Source organism: Magallana gigas, chromosome 9 (genome assembly GCF_963853765.1).
Source record: "Magallana gigas chromosome 9, xbMagGiga1.1, whole genome shotgun sequence".
NCBI classification, from domain to species: domain Eukaryota; kingdom Metazoa; phylum Mollusca; class Bivalvia; order Ostreida; family Ostreidae; genus Magallana; species Magallana gigas.
Window position 1 is genome coordinate 23,795,176 of NC_088861.1, and position 14,607 is coordinate 23,809,782.

The 14,607-nt window shown below is 32.0% G+C and overlaps 1 protein-coding gene across 1 annotated transcript; it reads left to right on the forward strand.

The window, feature by feature from the left end:
* Positions 1-1,818: 1,818 nt before the first annotated feature.
* Positions 1,819-9,346, forward strand: LOC136269566 (uncharacterized). Its single transcript, XM_066071753.1, has 6 exons — positions 1,819-1,936; positions 4,259-5,474; positions 5,984-6,242; positions 6,349-6,611; positions 6,965-7,783; positions 7,902-9,346. The coding sequence occupies exons 2-6, from the start codon at positions 4,301-4,303 to the stop codon at positions 8,681-8,683; spliced, it is 3,297 nt and encodes a 1,098-aa protein (XP_065927825.1). The 5' UTR covers positions 1,819-1,936; positions 4,259-4,300; the 3' UTR covers positions 8,684-9,346.
* The last annotated feature ends 5,261 nt before the right edge of the window (positions 9,347-14,607 follow it).

Consider the following 14,607-nt stretch of genomic DNA (forward strand, 5'->3'; position numbering starts at 1 on the left):
ACCCCCGCTCTGATGTAAATATGCAAAATAAGCAAAGTCAACATTTAACAGAAAGCTGGCATCCGATTTGTACAGAAATATATCCCACAATATGGCATGCCTAAACAAATAGTGTGTCAAAATTTCAAGCATCTGCGATAAATAGCTGCTAAGAAATCTTTGAGGAAAAGTTGTTTGAAAATTTTGGCTAAAATAAACAAAGTACTCATTTAAGGTGTAATACCCCTCTGCTATTAATTTTACCATATCTTTTTAAAAAAAATTCATATTGATTTTCATGAAAGTCAATATCAATAGATTCAGTTGAAGTGATGAAGAGCTTCTAGATTTCTCAAAAATTGATTATGTGTCCAATCATGTTTAGTATGAAGAAAACTAGACATAGTGAATAGAAAAAGCAAAATTTTACCATCGCAGCGTAAAATTAAAAATATTAAATGGATATGTAAATAATATATAGTTATATACATTGCCAATTCATATTAGAAAACATAATGAAGCAGTGCTTTTTAGTTCAGAATAGCACTTTGTTGCATAGGTTTGTAACTAAAATTGCTTTAATTAGCAAGAGTTATCTTTCTTTATCATAGACTATTGAAGATTTTACATACATATTTCACATACAGTACTTGATAAATTGCCACAGTTTCTAATTAATCAGAAATGTTTTCTGTTTTTAAATTTGGATAAGATAATAGTTCATGTGAATGGATCAATATGTTTTAGAAATGCTAAAAGTATAAAACCAGTCATGAGAGCATTTTGTTATCACACTAAAAGGGGATCAAATGAATGATCTTCCAGTAATTGGTATGATCTCAATATAGGGATATATTGTCTTGAATAAAATGTAATATTATTATTTGTTTAATTTTGTTGTCACATATCTGCTCTCTCAGATAAGAAACCCCATATTCAATTTTGAACATTTAAAATGTTATGTTTCAAACGATGATAATTAAGCCTAAGTCACGTTTTTCTCAATTATAATTCATTCACCTTTGTGAACGAGCTATAAATGGGGGGAGAGAGCAAAATTTCATCCAAAATTCTCTGGCCTAAAACATCTAACACCTACTGTTCATGTACTGAACTAGTACATAAAATTTAGTAATATTTCTAAAAAAAATTAATCCATTGGGGGAGGGAAGGGGTATACATATAAACACTGCCTCATTAAAATTTTGATAAATATAATTCGCTTCTTACATTTATTTGGTGAAAGTTTTCTTTACTTATTTTCACTTGCCAAAAGTTTGGGTTTAGTTCGTTTGGTTCAAATTTCCTTTATTTTTTTATAATTGAATATTAAATAAATGTCTTCCAACATAAATTGGGGCCCAGCACTGCTTCCCTTATTGCTACATGCCTTAATAATTGTGAGTTAACAGAAACAAAGTGAGATTTTTTCTACAGAAGTTATCTCTCTTATCAGAGGGATATTCCACCTTAAATGGAAGGTACAAAAATATATCCCACGATATGGCATGCCTTAACAAACACTGTGTAAAAATTTCAATCATCTGCGATAAATAGTTGCTGAGATAAATGCGACAGAAATTTTTGTTACGGACGGACGGACAGACAGACAGACAGACAGACAGACAGACAGACAGACAGACAGACAGACAGACAGACAGACAGACGGACGGACAGACAGACACACAAGGGTAAAATAGTATACCCCCTTCGGAGCGGTGGTATAAAAAGCCAGAATACCATTACTAAGAAATTGCACCCCCTGACGCAATGTATGGATTTTTCAAAATAGATTTTTTTTTTCTGTAAGATAAAGATTTTAATACGACGTGCAGCTTGCTGCATGTTGAAAACGATCGATTTGATTTGGGTCAGCTTAGATCAATATTTTCTTTTTTTATCCAGAGACGTCCGGGACAAATTCTAATGTGGACACGGAGCCTCTTTATGCAAGTGGGTGAGTTGTCGTCTTATTTACTGTACAGTGTAACTCTTAGTTTAATTTCTGTCAAACTGATGTTTTTGAAATGGTCAGTGCCGAGCAATTGGCGTTTACACACTCGAAATTAAGAATAAGATATTGATTTAAGAGTTGTTATTAGAAAATTGACATTTAGTACAAAATTGATATCTATAGTACATAAAAATATAGAAACTGTGTGCAAAACAATTTTGAACGTAACAATGCATATTATAGCTACCGGACTAGATCATGCTCTGGTAAATAAATTTTACCTGTTACGATAGGAATTTGTATCAATACTCGAAACAAAATCCAACATTATTTTGAAGGCAATAAAAACAATTTTCTTAAATATGGGTATATACAGCAAGAAATTTTGAAGTAGACATATCTCAAGTGTCATGAACCTGAATCAGTTATGAATAATTGAAATTGTGTTTCTTTTCCATGGACTCCTTCTCATTTAACACTTGATAGCGCCTTCATGTGATTTGAAGCGCTATCGCAGATCAGTTATTTAAATCAAACATATTTTTTTGCAGATTAGAAAAAAATCTGTGCAGATTGAAAATTTGCATAGTAGTTTATTGCATACTAATACCCGTGAATTTAATCATGATAAACTACAATACATACCAAAGCAATATATTGATAAAAACGGAGTCAAAGATAAACGCGATTAAAAAAAAAAGATGAACGAAAGCATTCTAATCCTTTCAAACGTCAACAACATACTTGAACGTATTCATGTTTTAAAATTGCTTTGTCGCCTAATACTTTTAAAAATAAGTTCTTAACAGTACCGTTTCAAAAGATCCTTGATAAAAATAAAAAGCGCAGCCTAGTAATAGTAACACAAAAGACTTCTTTAAATAAAATATTAAAGTACTGGAAGAGTATTATAATATTCAAATACCAATAACGTTACTCTAATGTAAACATTTAAAATTTGTTCTTGGCAATGGCCCAAGTTCTAAAAAAAGAAAATATTATGTACATAAATCACGATTTGCAGGTGTCCTGACGACTTTTGATACAAAATGATTTATTACTGCACTCAGCAAGACTACACATTCTATGTAACTAACATTGCAGTAATATACGAAAACGAGTGAAGTATACTGAAGAGCACAAATACAGTTCAGGTGGTTAAAATGATGAGAGGTCCCGCAGGTAAACACAAACATCGTTTAATCATTTTTTAAATACAGCTTCCCAAGACCTTACAAGTATTATAATAGAGCAAGGAGAAAAATTTTTCTCTTGGTATAATTCCACTTATCATGAAATTGAGCCGCACAATTTTATTTTACTCTGTGTTTTCATCATGTGATACCACAAAGACATAAATATCATGAATAATCAGCCTTCGTGTACATACAGAGAAGATCGCAGGAAGATAAAGACATTTGATGACTTTTTATTTAGAAGTATTTAGAAGTTTGTTAATACTTGATTTGCTCCATTCCAAGGATTAAAATTATACACTTTTAAATTTGTAATTTAAATAGAAAACTTTAAGGGTGAGAATTGTATTGTCGTCTTCTTAGTGACTGATTAACCTGTCGTCCAAGCAATTTTCTGCGTCCTGGATATGGCAGATATGAAGATAGTTTTTCACATTCAATGAGGATCGTACTATGAACATACACTTCGAAATTGCAGTCATTATCATATCATACATTATACCCGATCAGAGAAAAATATTGGTGTATTAAATTTGAAATACCAAACATAGTGGATTTTTAACCAAAATTTTGCTGTATTAAATTTGAAATACCAAACATAGTGGATTTTTAACTAACTGTGTGAATTTATTAATCTACAATACTTTAAAAAACATTAAACTCTCGAAATGAATAGGGTTTTTATTTAATTAAGTATGAACATTGAATGATTTTAAGCGTTAATGCTTTCTTGAAGCCTTGCCCATCAGCCTTTGATCACTAACAGTGATGCTTAAATGCGTATCTCTCAAGCAACAAGTACAAAAGTTGTACGAAAGATGTATAAATGTTTTGTTTTGACAGGTAACAATGCTTGTTGAGTATAAAAATATATAACTGAAACTGTAAATACAACAAAATAACAATGTTCCAGATGGTCTTTTTCGTCTTATGAAATATAGACAATGACCACTTGGTAAAAGGAATTCAACTTGCCATTCACCGTAGAAGTATTCCATAAATTTTAAAAGGACACATTTTTTTACAATGTCAGTAGAGGTTAAACAATAAAGTTTTTGTTAGTTTTGTATCGAAAAGAGAGATCTAAACTTTTATTCTCAGATTAATTTCAAATGTGTATCTTTTTCAGATTTATTATTTTGTTCGCTTTGTTTACAAAACTAACTCAACAATGAATGACAAAGAGTCTATTTTGAAAGATTTGAGAAGACGTGTATCAGCATTGCAATCATATGGTGGCAATAATGAGCTATACTCTATTGTTGTACCCCTCATACAGAAAGAGATGACAATATCAAAATGCCGTGAGCATATATCGGCTTATGAAGAGAAACATCTGTTCTACTTTGCATTGTTTAAACCGCAAATAGAAAATCCGAAAGAAAGTTGGATTGAAAACGCCAAAAGAGATATAAGAAGCATAAGGAAAAATGCAGTTGCTCCATCATTGCGTGAATGTTATGCAGTGAGCGAGGTTATCTCCAGAAGCGTCGTATTAATGTATGAATGTGAAGAAGAAGGATTCATGGGGATAGAAATTGAACCTGTGATCCGTGAGAAGGACGATGCAAATGACCCACCATTGATACTTTTCTTACGATTTGACAGAATATATGTCCACTTCATACGGTGTGATGAAAACATCGATCGTTATATAGACTGTGGTTTAAAAATTACAAATAGAAAACATTCAAAATGTGTTGACAAAAGGTTTCGCAACAACTTTGAAACTTTAACACATTTTCTACTAACAAAAGATAAAAGATTCTTATCTTTTTCGACATCAAGCTATTCAGATGTTTCTTCAGTAGAAATAACCAATATGTATGATCTTTTTGCTCATATTATTTACGGAACTCCAAAACAAGAGAAGGATGTTAAGGAATTCCTAAAAGCACACGTAGAAACTGAGGATTTTATACAAGTTTACATGCAACTTGTAAATGTTGAAGAAAATATTTCAGAGAACATTCAGAAGAACGAAAAGAATGCAGAAACGCTTGGGAAACAGTTATCAAAAGATGCGTTCAGGAAACAATTGACTGATTGGAAATCAGCTAAAACAGTACATTTATTTGCACTAGCAAGTATTTTTAATGCTGCGATTTATGTTGTTTCTCCAAGAGATGTTTCAGGCAGAGAAGAGTCAAATTTGTATCTTCCAATTTGCGGTAGTTACTTGTATACATTTGAATCTCCTTTGGTTTTCAAAAGCAGCAAAGAAAGTCCATCGTTTAAAATAAACCTCAAAGAAGAATGTCTATGCCGTCAAAAAACTCCAGAAATCATTGGGCAGTTCCCCATAGCCAACAACACAATAGATCTTGATCGAATTCGATCGCTGGGTGAGTGAATTTGGTTGAAATATCATATTTAGAATTTATAAAAGAAAAACTGAGTATATATTGAAGCAGGTTTCTCTTACAGGCAAAGATTTTTTTTAATTGAAAATTAGAATTATACACACGTGTCACATTATTTTGTAACACATGTAATGTATTGACCAAGAGGTAATCCAATTATAAATTTTCATTATCGGAAATATCGGATCTAAAACCAATTTCTTAAGTGTCAAAAACTAATTCATCGATGAACAATTAGATTTAGAAACATCAGAAAAAACAATACCATCGTCAAATGTACATTAAAATTATTTCAACAAAAGTTGACATAATAGTTTGAGAGTGCACAAGGAATTAATCATACCTCAATGTTTCAGTAAAAGGATAAACCCGAAAGCTCTGTTTTACATTAAATAGTTTAACAGTTACTTATTTATAAATAATATCCACCTAATCAATTGATTAAAAACAATAAAACCGAAAAAAAGTGCTTATTGTTATTTTGGTTTCAGAATTAATGCCTTGTTGTCCACCCTCTAGTCGTCATGGGCTTCATCAACATTACAAACACATACTGGAAAAGAACAAGTTGATCTATCAGAGAGATGATACACCATGGCCTGGAGGGCTATCTGATGACTACAAACATATCAACGACATTTTAGCAGAAGAAGGGAGGCAATTAGAGCTATTGCTTGGCGGAAAAGGAACACTAGCAAAATGCATAAGCAAAGATGTATTTGGAAATGAAGACGTAGAATTACCCATGAGGTGCGTATAAATAATGGTGCGTTTCAAAGTTTGATACAAAGTATAGATTTTATCAACTGTAGCGATTCAGTATATAAAAATAACGGAATATTTAACTTCTTTGCAGTTTTCCGGAGAACAATTTCGAACGGTCTCTTCAGATAGCAGCTGACTGGACGGGGTTTCCAATATACATTTTTCAAAACTCCAAGGAAAATTTCAGTTGGGAGATTAAAACTCCAACGACCTATGTCAAAGCAAAAAATTGCCGATACTTTATTACATTATTCGTCCAGAAGAAAAATGGAAGAGAATATGTTGATCGAATCATTTCAAAGACTGGATGTAACTGTATGCTGGCCCCTCCATATGTTGCCAAAAAAGTCGATGGTAAAGTGAAATGTTTAAGCAGGATCACAATAAAATGTTTCATAGTTAAATAGATAGATACATGTAGATGAGGTCTGTAGGTGAGACAGACAGACAGACAGACAGAAAAATGGATTGATAAACAGATAAACCGATAGCAAGATGGATATCAATATTCCTATTGCATTTTGATTGCGTTTAATGCTGTAATATTTATGTTAAAATACATAAATCATCGATATGACCCAACACACTAAGTAGAATGTTTGATTACAATATTGTATCTTTCTTCCTCTCATGCTGAAATATGATTTAATATATATTAAACAAGAGTGTCATACTGGGTAAAATTTCAGTTTTCAATTCTTATACAGTTTCAGAAAATCAAGAAATAGGAAAAAACAAACGACATCGGCCGCTTATTACGTTTTTCCCAGTAAACCCTCCTGAAAACTGGTTTTGTGATGATGTACGTAGAGAAATGAACATAATTCCGATACATTCTGAGCTTCGTCTTGTCATGGAAAGAACTGACATGGAAGACCGTATGATAGACACGATTTCCGACTACACACATTCCTTGTATCGATGCATGAGCAAAGATATATTTGGCAGTGAAGAACAATACCAAACAATCATGCAGGAAGTAATAGCAGAAATAAAAGAAACTCCAAACATATATGGTCCCCTTCTAATTGCAGAGAAAGAAAGTGCTGATAGAGAGTCTTTGAAAAACTTCAAATACCGAGACCATAAAGTTTTGGATGCTTTTAGATTTCGTGATACAATACTTAAAGAGTCTGCGACTTTCTTCACTGAGAGAATTGAAGACGGGATGACATTACAGGATCTAGAACTGATCGCAGCAGCAACGTGTTTCCAAGTACCAATATATGTTCTGAGTGCTAGCATACATGAAGACAGAATTGAAACAGAATGGAAGCTCTATAGTCAAATCAGAAGACGAAAACAGCCTAAAGATTTTCTGAGAAGACGACAATATTTAGCTCATATAGATGCCGTTTACAAATGCCTATTTGATGCTGAAAATGTTTCAAAGTTTCACATTACTCTCTTCAGGACCTTTTCAGGACAATTTCACAGAATTGCAGCCAGGTACAGAGTATGTAACTGTTTGATGGACCCACCAGTGGCTTTTGTACCGCAAAAACATAAACATGATAATCAATCAGGTAATTACCCATGAAATAATAATTTTTTATATGTTAAGATATGTTTTTGCAATTTCATTATTTTATACACTTATATGAATAACTAACTCAAGTTTTAAATAAAAACTTTTATTTTAAGACTTTAGGATATTCTACGACACAAACCTTGCTAAATCTACACTAACTACCGCAAAATTGGCACTGGATATGTGGATGAGATGCAACATGGCTTTAGAAATTCTGTGTAGCGAGATCATTGATGAATTAGAGGGACGAAGAAGAAATGTAAATATTTCAAATATTGTGGGGTCTTCAGTAGGCATTGCAGGATCAGCACTTGCCATTGCAGGAGTTATTGTAGCTCCATTTACAGCGGGAGTATCCCTTGGTTTGACAGTTGGTGGAGCTGTTATTGGTTCTGTAAGTTGTGTAACTGTCGTTGGATCAACAGTAACCGAAGTAGTGTTAAATAGGGATGCAAATGCAAAGTTTCAGCGCTATTACATGAATTTTCGCGAACGATCTAGAGTCTTGGAAGATTCCTTGAAAAAACTCCAAAAATTAATTCAGGTAATACAGGAACGGACAATGCATACAGACGATGCAAACGGGGTTGGTGCAACAGCACTTCAAGTTGCAGCTGGAACATTGTCTATGATCAGCAGTATACCTATAGCAGTTGCACGCGTAGTCCTAAGCGCTGCTTCATTTGCCGACATTGTACTGCCTCCTTTTACAGCTGTTCTTGATGTAGGTTTCCTAGTTTATAGTGTTTACAATCTAGTAAAGGGATCGAAGACAAATGTCACAGAGAAACTGCGGTCTTTTCGATCCGTTCTGAGAGCATCAAGAACCCAGCTGAGGATTATGGCGTACGGAAACAAGATCAAATATTTGCAAAATCCGTCTAATAAGAAGTGAAACGTAATTGTTATATTTTCATGAAAATGCATAGGAATAATTGACATCGTCGTTTATAAAACGCTAAGCGTTTTATAGACTTTGCATCTGAAGTTTGATTACACTAAAAGTTATTTGTCTCTGCTATTCTAATATTGTTTTCTAGTTTGATATATGTTTATTATTTACAGTTGTCTCTTTATATAATATTTTTCACTTACACTTCAAATCTACGGAATCATTTTGCAAAAAGCTTTAATTTACTGGTATTCGATCATTTAATCTTCATTGCCAAATTCTGTTCAGCCAATATCCCTGACCTTATTGTGTCTATCAATCATAAAGCAATTTTTTTTTATAACATTGTCATAAATGTTTTCAGTAAGTTATTTGAACATTTATTTTTAATTTGACCACGTACGGACTACAATTATTAACACCACTAGCGCCAAACGATGATTCCTTATTTCATGTACTTACAGAAATACCTATATAAATATTTTTACTTACACGTAAAATTCAGAATAATTCAAATTCTTTCAATTTTGCTAACATCCAAATCCCGCATGTTCCCCAGCAGTGTGCGTAATTATGTTAATTTATTGTGTAGAATGTGTAGTACAAGACAAGTGCGATATACGTCACTTTTGTCCATTTTGTCAATAAAAACGAATAAATAAAAATTAAAACTGTACTCTTATAATAGACAAAAACACTTGAAATTGTAAAGAACAAGCGCACTAAGTTCAAATATAAATGATATTTTAGTAATATATGCTGTTGATGTTATTTTGTCGAAAACAGCATTAAATTGAATTCAAGAATTCGTTATTTCAAATTTAATTTGTTAAAACAGATTTTAAAATCTGAAATAACGAATTCAGCGAATTTGTTATAACAGATAAAATTCGTTATAACGAATTCCTAAAATTTGTTATTACAAATTTATTTCGTTATAACGGATTCAACAATTAGTTATAACGATTTAAATTTGTTTTAACAAATTCAAGAATTCGCTATATCAAATTCAAAAATATTTTTTGATAGGTCCTAAATGGGCTTCCGTAGTACGGTCCAATAGGAAATGAAAAATATCATGTTCATAAGTTTTTAAGTGTTCAGTTTTTGAGTTGGGTAATGCTAATATTAGATAATTTAACTTTGGTACACTAGTATTCTTTCCCAAATTGCGTAACTTCAGATACAGATGATTTATTCTAAACGAAATTTTGAATCGGAGGTGCATCCAGCAAGGCATGAGATTTTGTTTACGTCGAAGTTACACACATACTTGAACATCAAATCTGTGCATTTCCATCCCACTCCCCTCCAGAAAAACGCAAATTAAAAATTCAAATGACCTCCCATTTTTGCCAAACGTGAATATTCAGACATCTCACACATTATTTTTTATTTCGTAAAAGTCGGGAATAATTTTGCCCCAGCCATGTTTTGACGTGAAAGTGTGCATGTACCGTTCCGTTCTTATAATGGACTTAATACCAATATAATATTTCTACCATTGTTTATTCTTTTATCCATTTAAACATTTTTTATATTAATACTGTTTTACAAAGTCTTTTGTTTTGCTACATACAATACATTATACATGAAATACTGTCAAAATTGATAAACTTGATCAGCATTGGTGAAAAAGCTCGAATTTTACGTGACAATGCCGAATTTTGACGCAATGAGACATATTCAAACATATTGTTTCCTAAAATTTAAATTATGAAACTCCCATTTTTTTCCATCCAAATTCTAAATTATGAAAGAAACAATTTTATGATATTTAACTGTCATCAAAATGGAACCAATTTCATCAATATATTCACTGCATGTGTGGCAAGCGGAAAAACCCCCCAAAACATCAAGGAAGACTTGGAAAGGGATTTAAAAGAAGCAATAACCGTTAAAATGTTATTGATGAATAGATGAGGAGAATCTTCAATAAAAACATTACGAGATACATTCACTTGCTATTTGATAACTTTACCTGCCACAACATAGAGATAGATGATAAGGTTGGACTAAAATATATTAGTTTGGTCTTGCACCTTTCTTTTAATTTCAGTTTATGCAAGAAAAGTGACACAATTACATACATGGGATGTAACAGTCTTTGCTTGTCGTATTTCCATTACAGTGACACACGTATTTACCCAACTGATCTTCGCACGTACCGCCATTTTGACAGGGGTTGCTTAAACAGTCGTCTATATCTTAATAAACAAAACCCAAACCGTGTGTTATATAAAAAGAGAGTTTTGAAAATTATTATGATACCAAATATTCATTAGTTTGTTTATAAAACCATATATACAAGGATTGATACAAAAGTAATGTCACACAATGCACCTTGCATCTCATGGCCGCTTTATAGGATGAAATGATAACACATTTGAATTAAAAATTTGATTAAAGTTTGTTAAAGAATTAAAATTATATTAATTTTTATAACATGATATATGCGTGACATCGCTGCGTCATGAGTTTACATTTTTTTTTAGAAAAGGTTTTTATTTCAGATAAATTTACATGCATCAAAATTTGAAAAAGATATGTCATAGACGTTTTTCGTTTCCCCCCAAAAATAAATGTCTGTTTTTATAACGGGAACGTTACCGTCCATTTTGGATAACTACATGTATGCGGGGCCCTTTTGCTTAGATAAGGGAATAAAAGTGTTGGACATGCAAATAGTGATACGATTCATTTTTTGCTTTGATAGAAACAAATTAGAAGAAAAAGCACTGGAATTGATTTATTCACTTAAACAGGAGAACGAGTAAATAGGTACCCTTAACGTAGTTCCAATGTCTATATAAAAGAATATGTAAATAAATTATTAAGATAATCGGACAACTTCACTCCTAGCATATCAGTCACCACCCGAATGAATCATCATGTTGATATATATATATATATATATATATATATATATATATATATATATATATATATATATATATATATATATTCCCTCAGTATTGAAAGTTTGGGTATTCGCTTTGTACCTACTGTTACAAGTTTGTAGTTCGTTAAGTTAACTCTGCGCCATACTTGAGCCTGACGCATGATGCACCCCTCTGCTGTTGCTGATTTTGTTTCACCGCTTCATTTCAAAATTCGTCAAATCACCATCCTTTTGTTGGAAAGATTTTCTAGGCGCATTTATTGCATATAGTAGTCTCTTTTCATTTACTATTTAATAATTTACAAACCAAATAAAACAGTTTGTATATATCTGTTCGGAAATTATTGAGACATTTACTCTTACTCCCTTGGGAAAAAGATAACTCATTAAGGTCAAGATCTAGTAAATGAAAGGTATCTACAGGTTTATGAAATTAAAGATATAAATTCTTTTCATGATGCTTCATAACAAAAGCTTTGTTAGATAGGGTGTACCGGGGCTAAGTTTTTGGTAAACATAATGAAAAATCATGTTTTAAAGTGTCATATTCAATGAAATATGAAGGAAATAAGGAACAAATTTAGGAGTTTTGTCCATTTTTGACTAATAATATATATATAAAATGCATACAGTCTCTCAAAAAACGGACTGAAACAAGCTTTCGACTTCTTCTTTAAAATGATTTCAAATTGAATATAGGTATCGGCGCGCATTACTTTTCCCATGATTTAACATAAAATGTCAAGTAAATCAGGATACCTTTTATTAACGTTATTGAAACAAATGTCATAATTTGTTTATTTTTGTAAGCTTATATATATCAATTGACTACAAACTCAATGGAACATCATTTTACCGTTTATCCTTGCTCCAAAGCGCTTTAAACATGTTACAAAAGATGGGAAAACATTAACTATTCTTCATTTTTCAACTTTTCTTTTGATTTTAAAATGGCAACAATTACATACTAATCTCCCTATTCCTGATTTTTTGTGAACAAATCGAGATATTCTTCACAAAAGTAAACTTACAGTAGCTGTGAAACGTATCCAGTATCCATTCAGTATGTACAGGTATATCTTAGATCTGTTGAAATCATTTTGCATTTAAAAAGTACTTGGTATTTAGCCTTTTGTTTTAATTCTAGATAAACAATCAGGCTCCACCGTCACCAACTTTCCTCAAGTCATTACTCAGCCTCAAGTCTGAGTTTTTACCTCAAATTCATGCACTTTTCCTTTAAGGATTTGAGTTGAGGACTGATCTGAGGGATTTAAAAATTTTGGTGACGGTGGGGCCAGTATATTATCCTTTGATCCCTTCCCATCGTATAGTTTTTGTTTATGCAATTTCCTTGGCTAAAAAAGGTTTTTTTCCGAGATTCCCACGAATTCTATGAATATTTGCTGCGCCGCCTTGATGTCAAATTTCAATATACCGTCACAGTCAGATTTCCATTGCTTGGTAAATATTTTTGTATTCTCTCCTTATTTCAAATCGAACACTAGTAAAACTTGCACAAAAGTTAGCCACAATTAATAGAAAAAAAGAACCTAGATAATTTGATTAATGTTTCTTTTGTCATTAATTGTGAGCCTACCAACATTTAAAACATAGATGTTTAATTTTTTTTCACTCCGATTGTGCGCCAGTGCCGGGTAAACCGACCACCGCTTCTTTGTGCACCGTCGTAAAACAAATAATTAACTATATTGTAATGTTTCTTTGCTTAATTATTTGTGTTTCTTCAATGAGTGTGCCAACTTTTTACTTGTCTCCATTATTTCTGAACAACTTTCATAATTTTTTACTGACTAAAAAGTAACTTTAAAAACGTTTTATATGCAAATAATTCAAAACAGACAATTCATAAGAAACACAAATGTCGTATGTACCATTTACAATCTTGTTATTAGGATTATTTATTTTCTATTTCCTATGAAACAAAACTGATTTCAATTGTCAGCAATATTCTTTCGTGCTGTACATATTACCTTACTGTATGGGAGTTGGATAATTTTTTTTATTAGTTTAATATTGAGCATATAAATTTCACCAACGTTAATTTTTCCCTACTTATATGTCTACGAGGAAGAATTTTTTAAATATATAGATCCTTATGCAAAGGATAATTTCCTTTTTTATGTTTGATTTTAGCTTCAATCTTGCATGTTTATTATATATCGTCGTTAAAACGTATTGGCAATTTCTTAAGTATTACAATGCTATTAAAGCGCGAAATCGACTAGATTTTTTACAAGCATTTAGTTTCTCAACATAGAGCAATTTTGCTCGGTTTGTGACTTGCCTATCATATTACATTTTGGAATTAATTTTAGTTTTTATGTACCTTCTTAAATCATTTGGACAACCCACAAAGCAATATTATTATGCTAAAAAGGAAATAAGAAATGGTAGCAAGGAAAACTATTTAAAAGATGTTCCAGTATTTACCAGTTAAAAAAAATGTTAAATGATGATAATGCTGAAAAGATTGTTACATGTATATGTTACAACGTCGCGACTCAATCGCAACTTCTTGGGCCTTTCCGGCAAGCTCGGAAAAACACCTCGAATGTATTAACATTACCGGATGTTAGAATTTTATACAAAATGGAGGCGCTTCCTATTAAAATAAGTATCGGCTAGACAGCCTTATAAGTCGCTTCTGTGTTATATTTTAGGGTATATCATTTACTTTAATGAAGTCTAGCTTACATCTAAACAGATCGTAAAATGTGTTGTGTCTATATCAAGTTTTATAAAAAGGGGGGTTGTCATGGACTCCTAGGTAATACATTCGAGGTGCTTTTCCGAGCCTGCCGGAAAGGCCCGAGAAGTTGCGATTGGGTCGCGACTATCTTCTGTGGTAAATATTTGATAAATGTCAAACCAGATCCTAATTTTATCAATGTTTTTACATTTTCATTCAAAATATAAGCCGAACGATTTACTTGATTTGAAATGATTTTTTAACGACATGCTGACATTAATTAAAAATTGAACATGACTGCTGTGTTTTAAA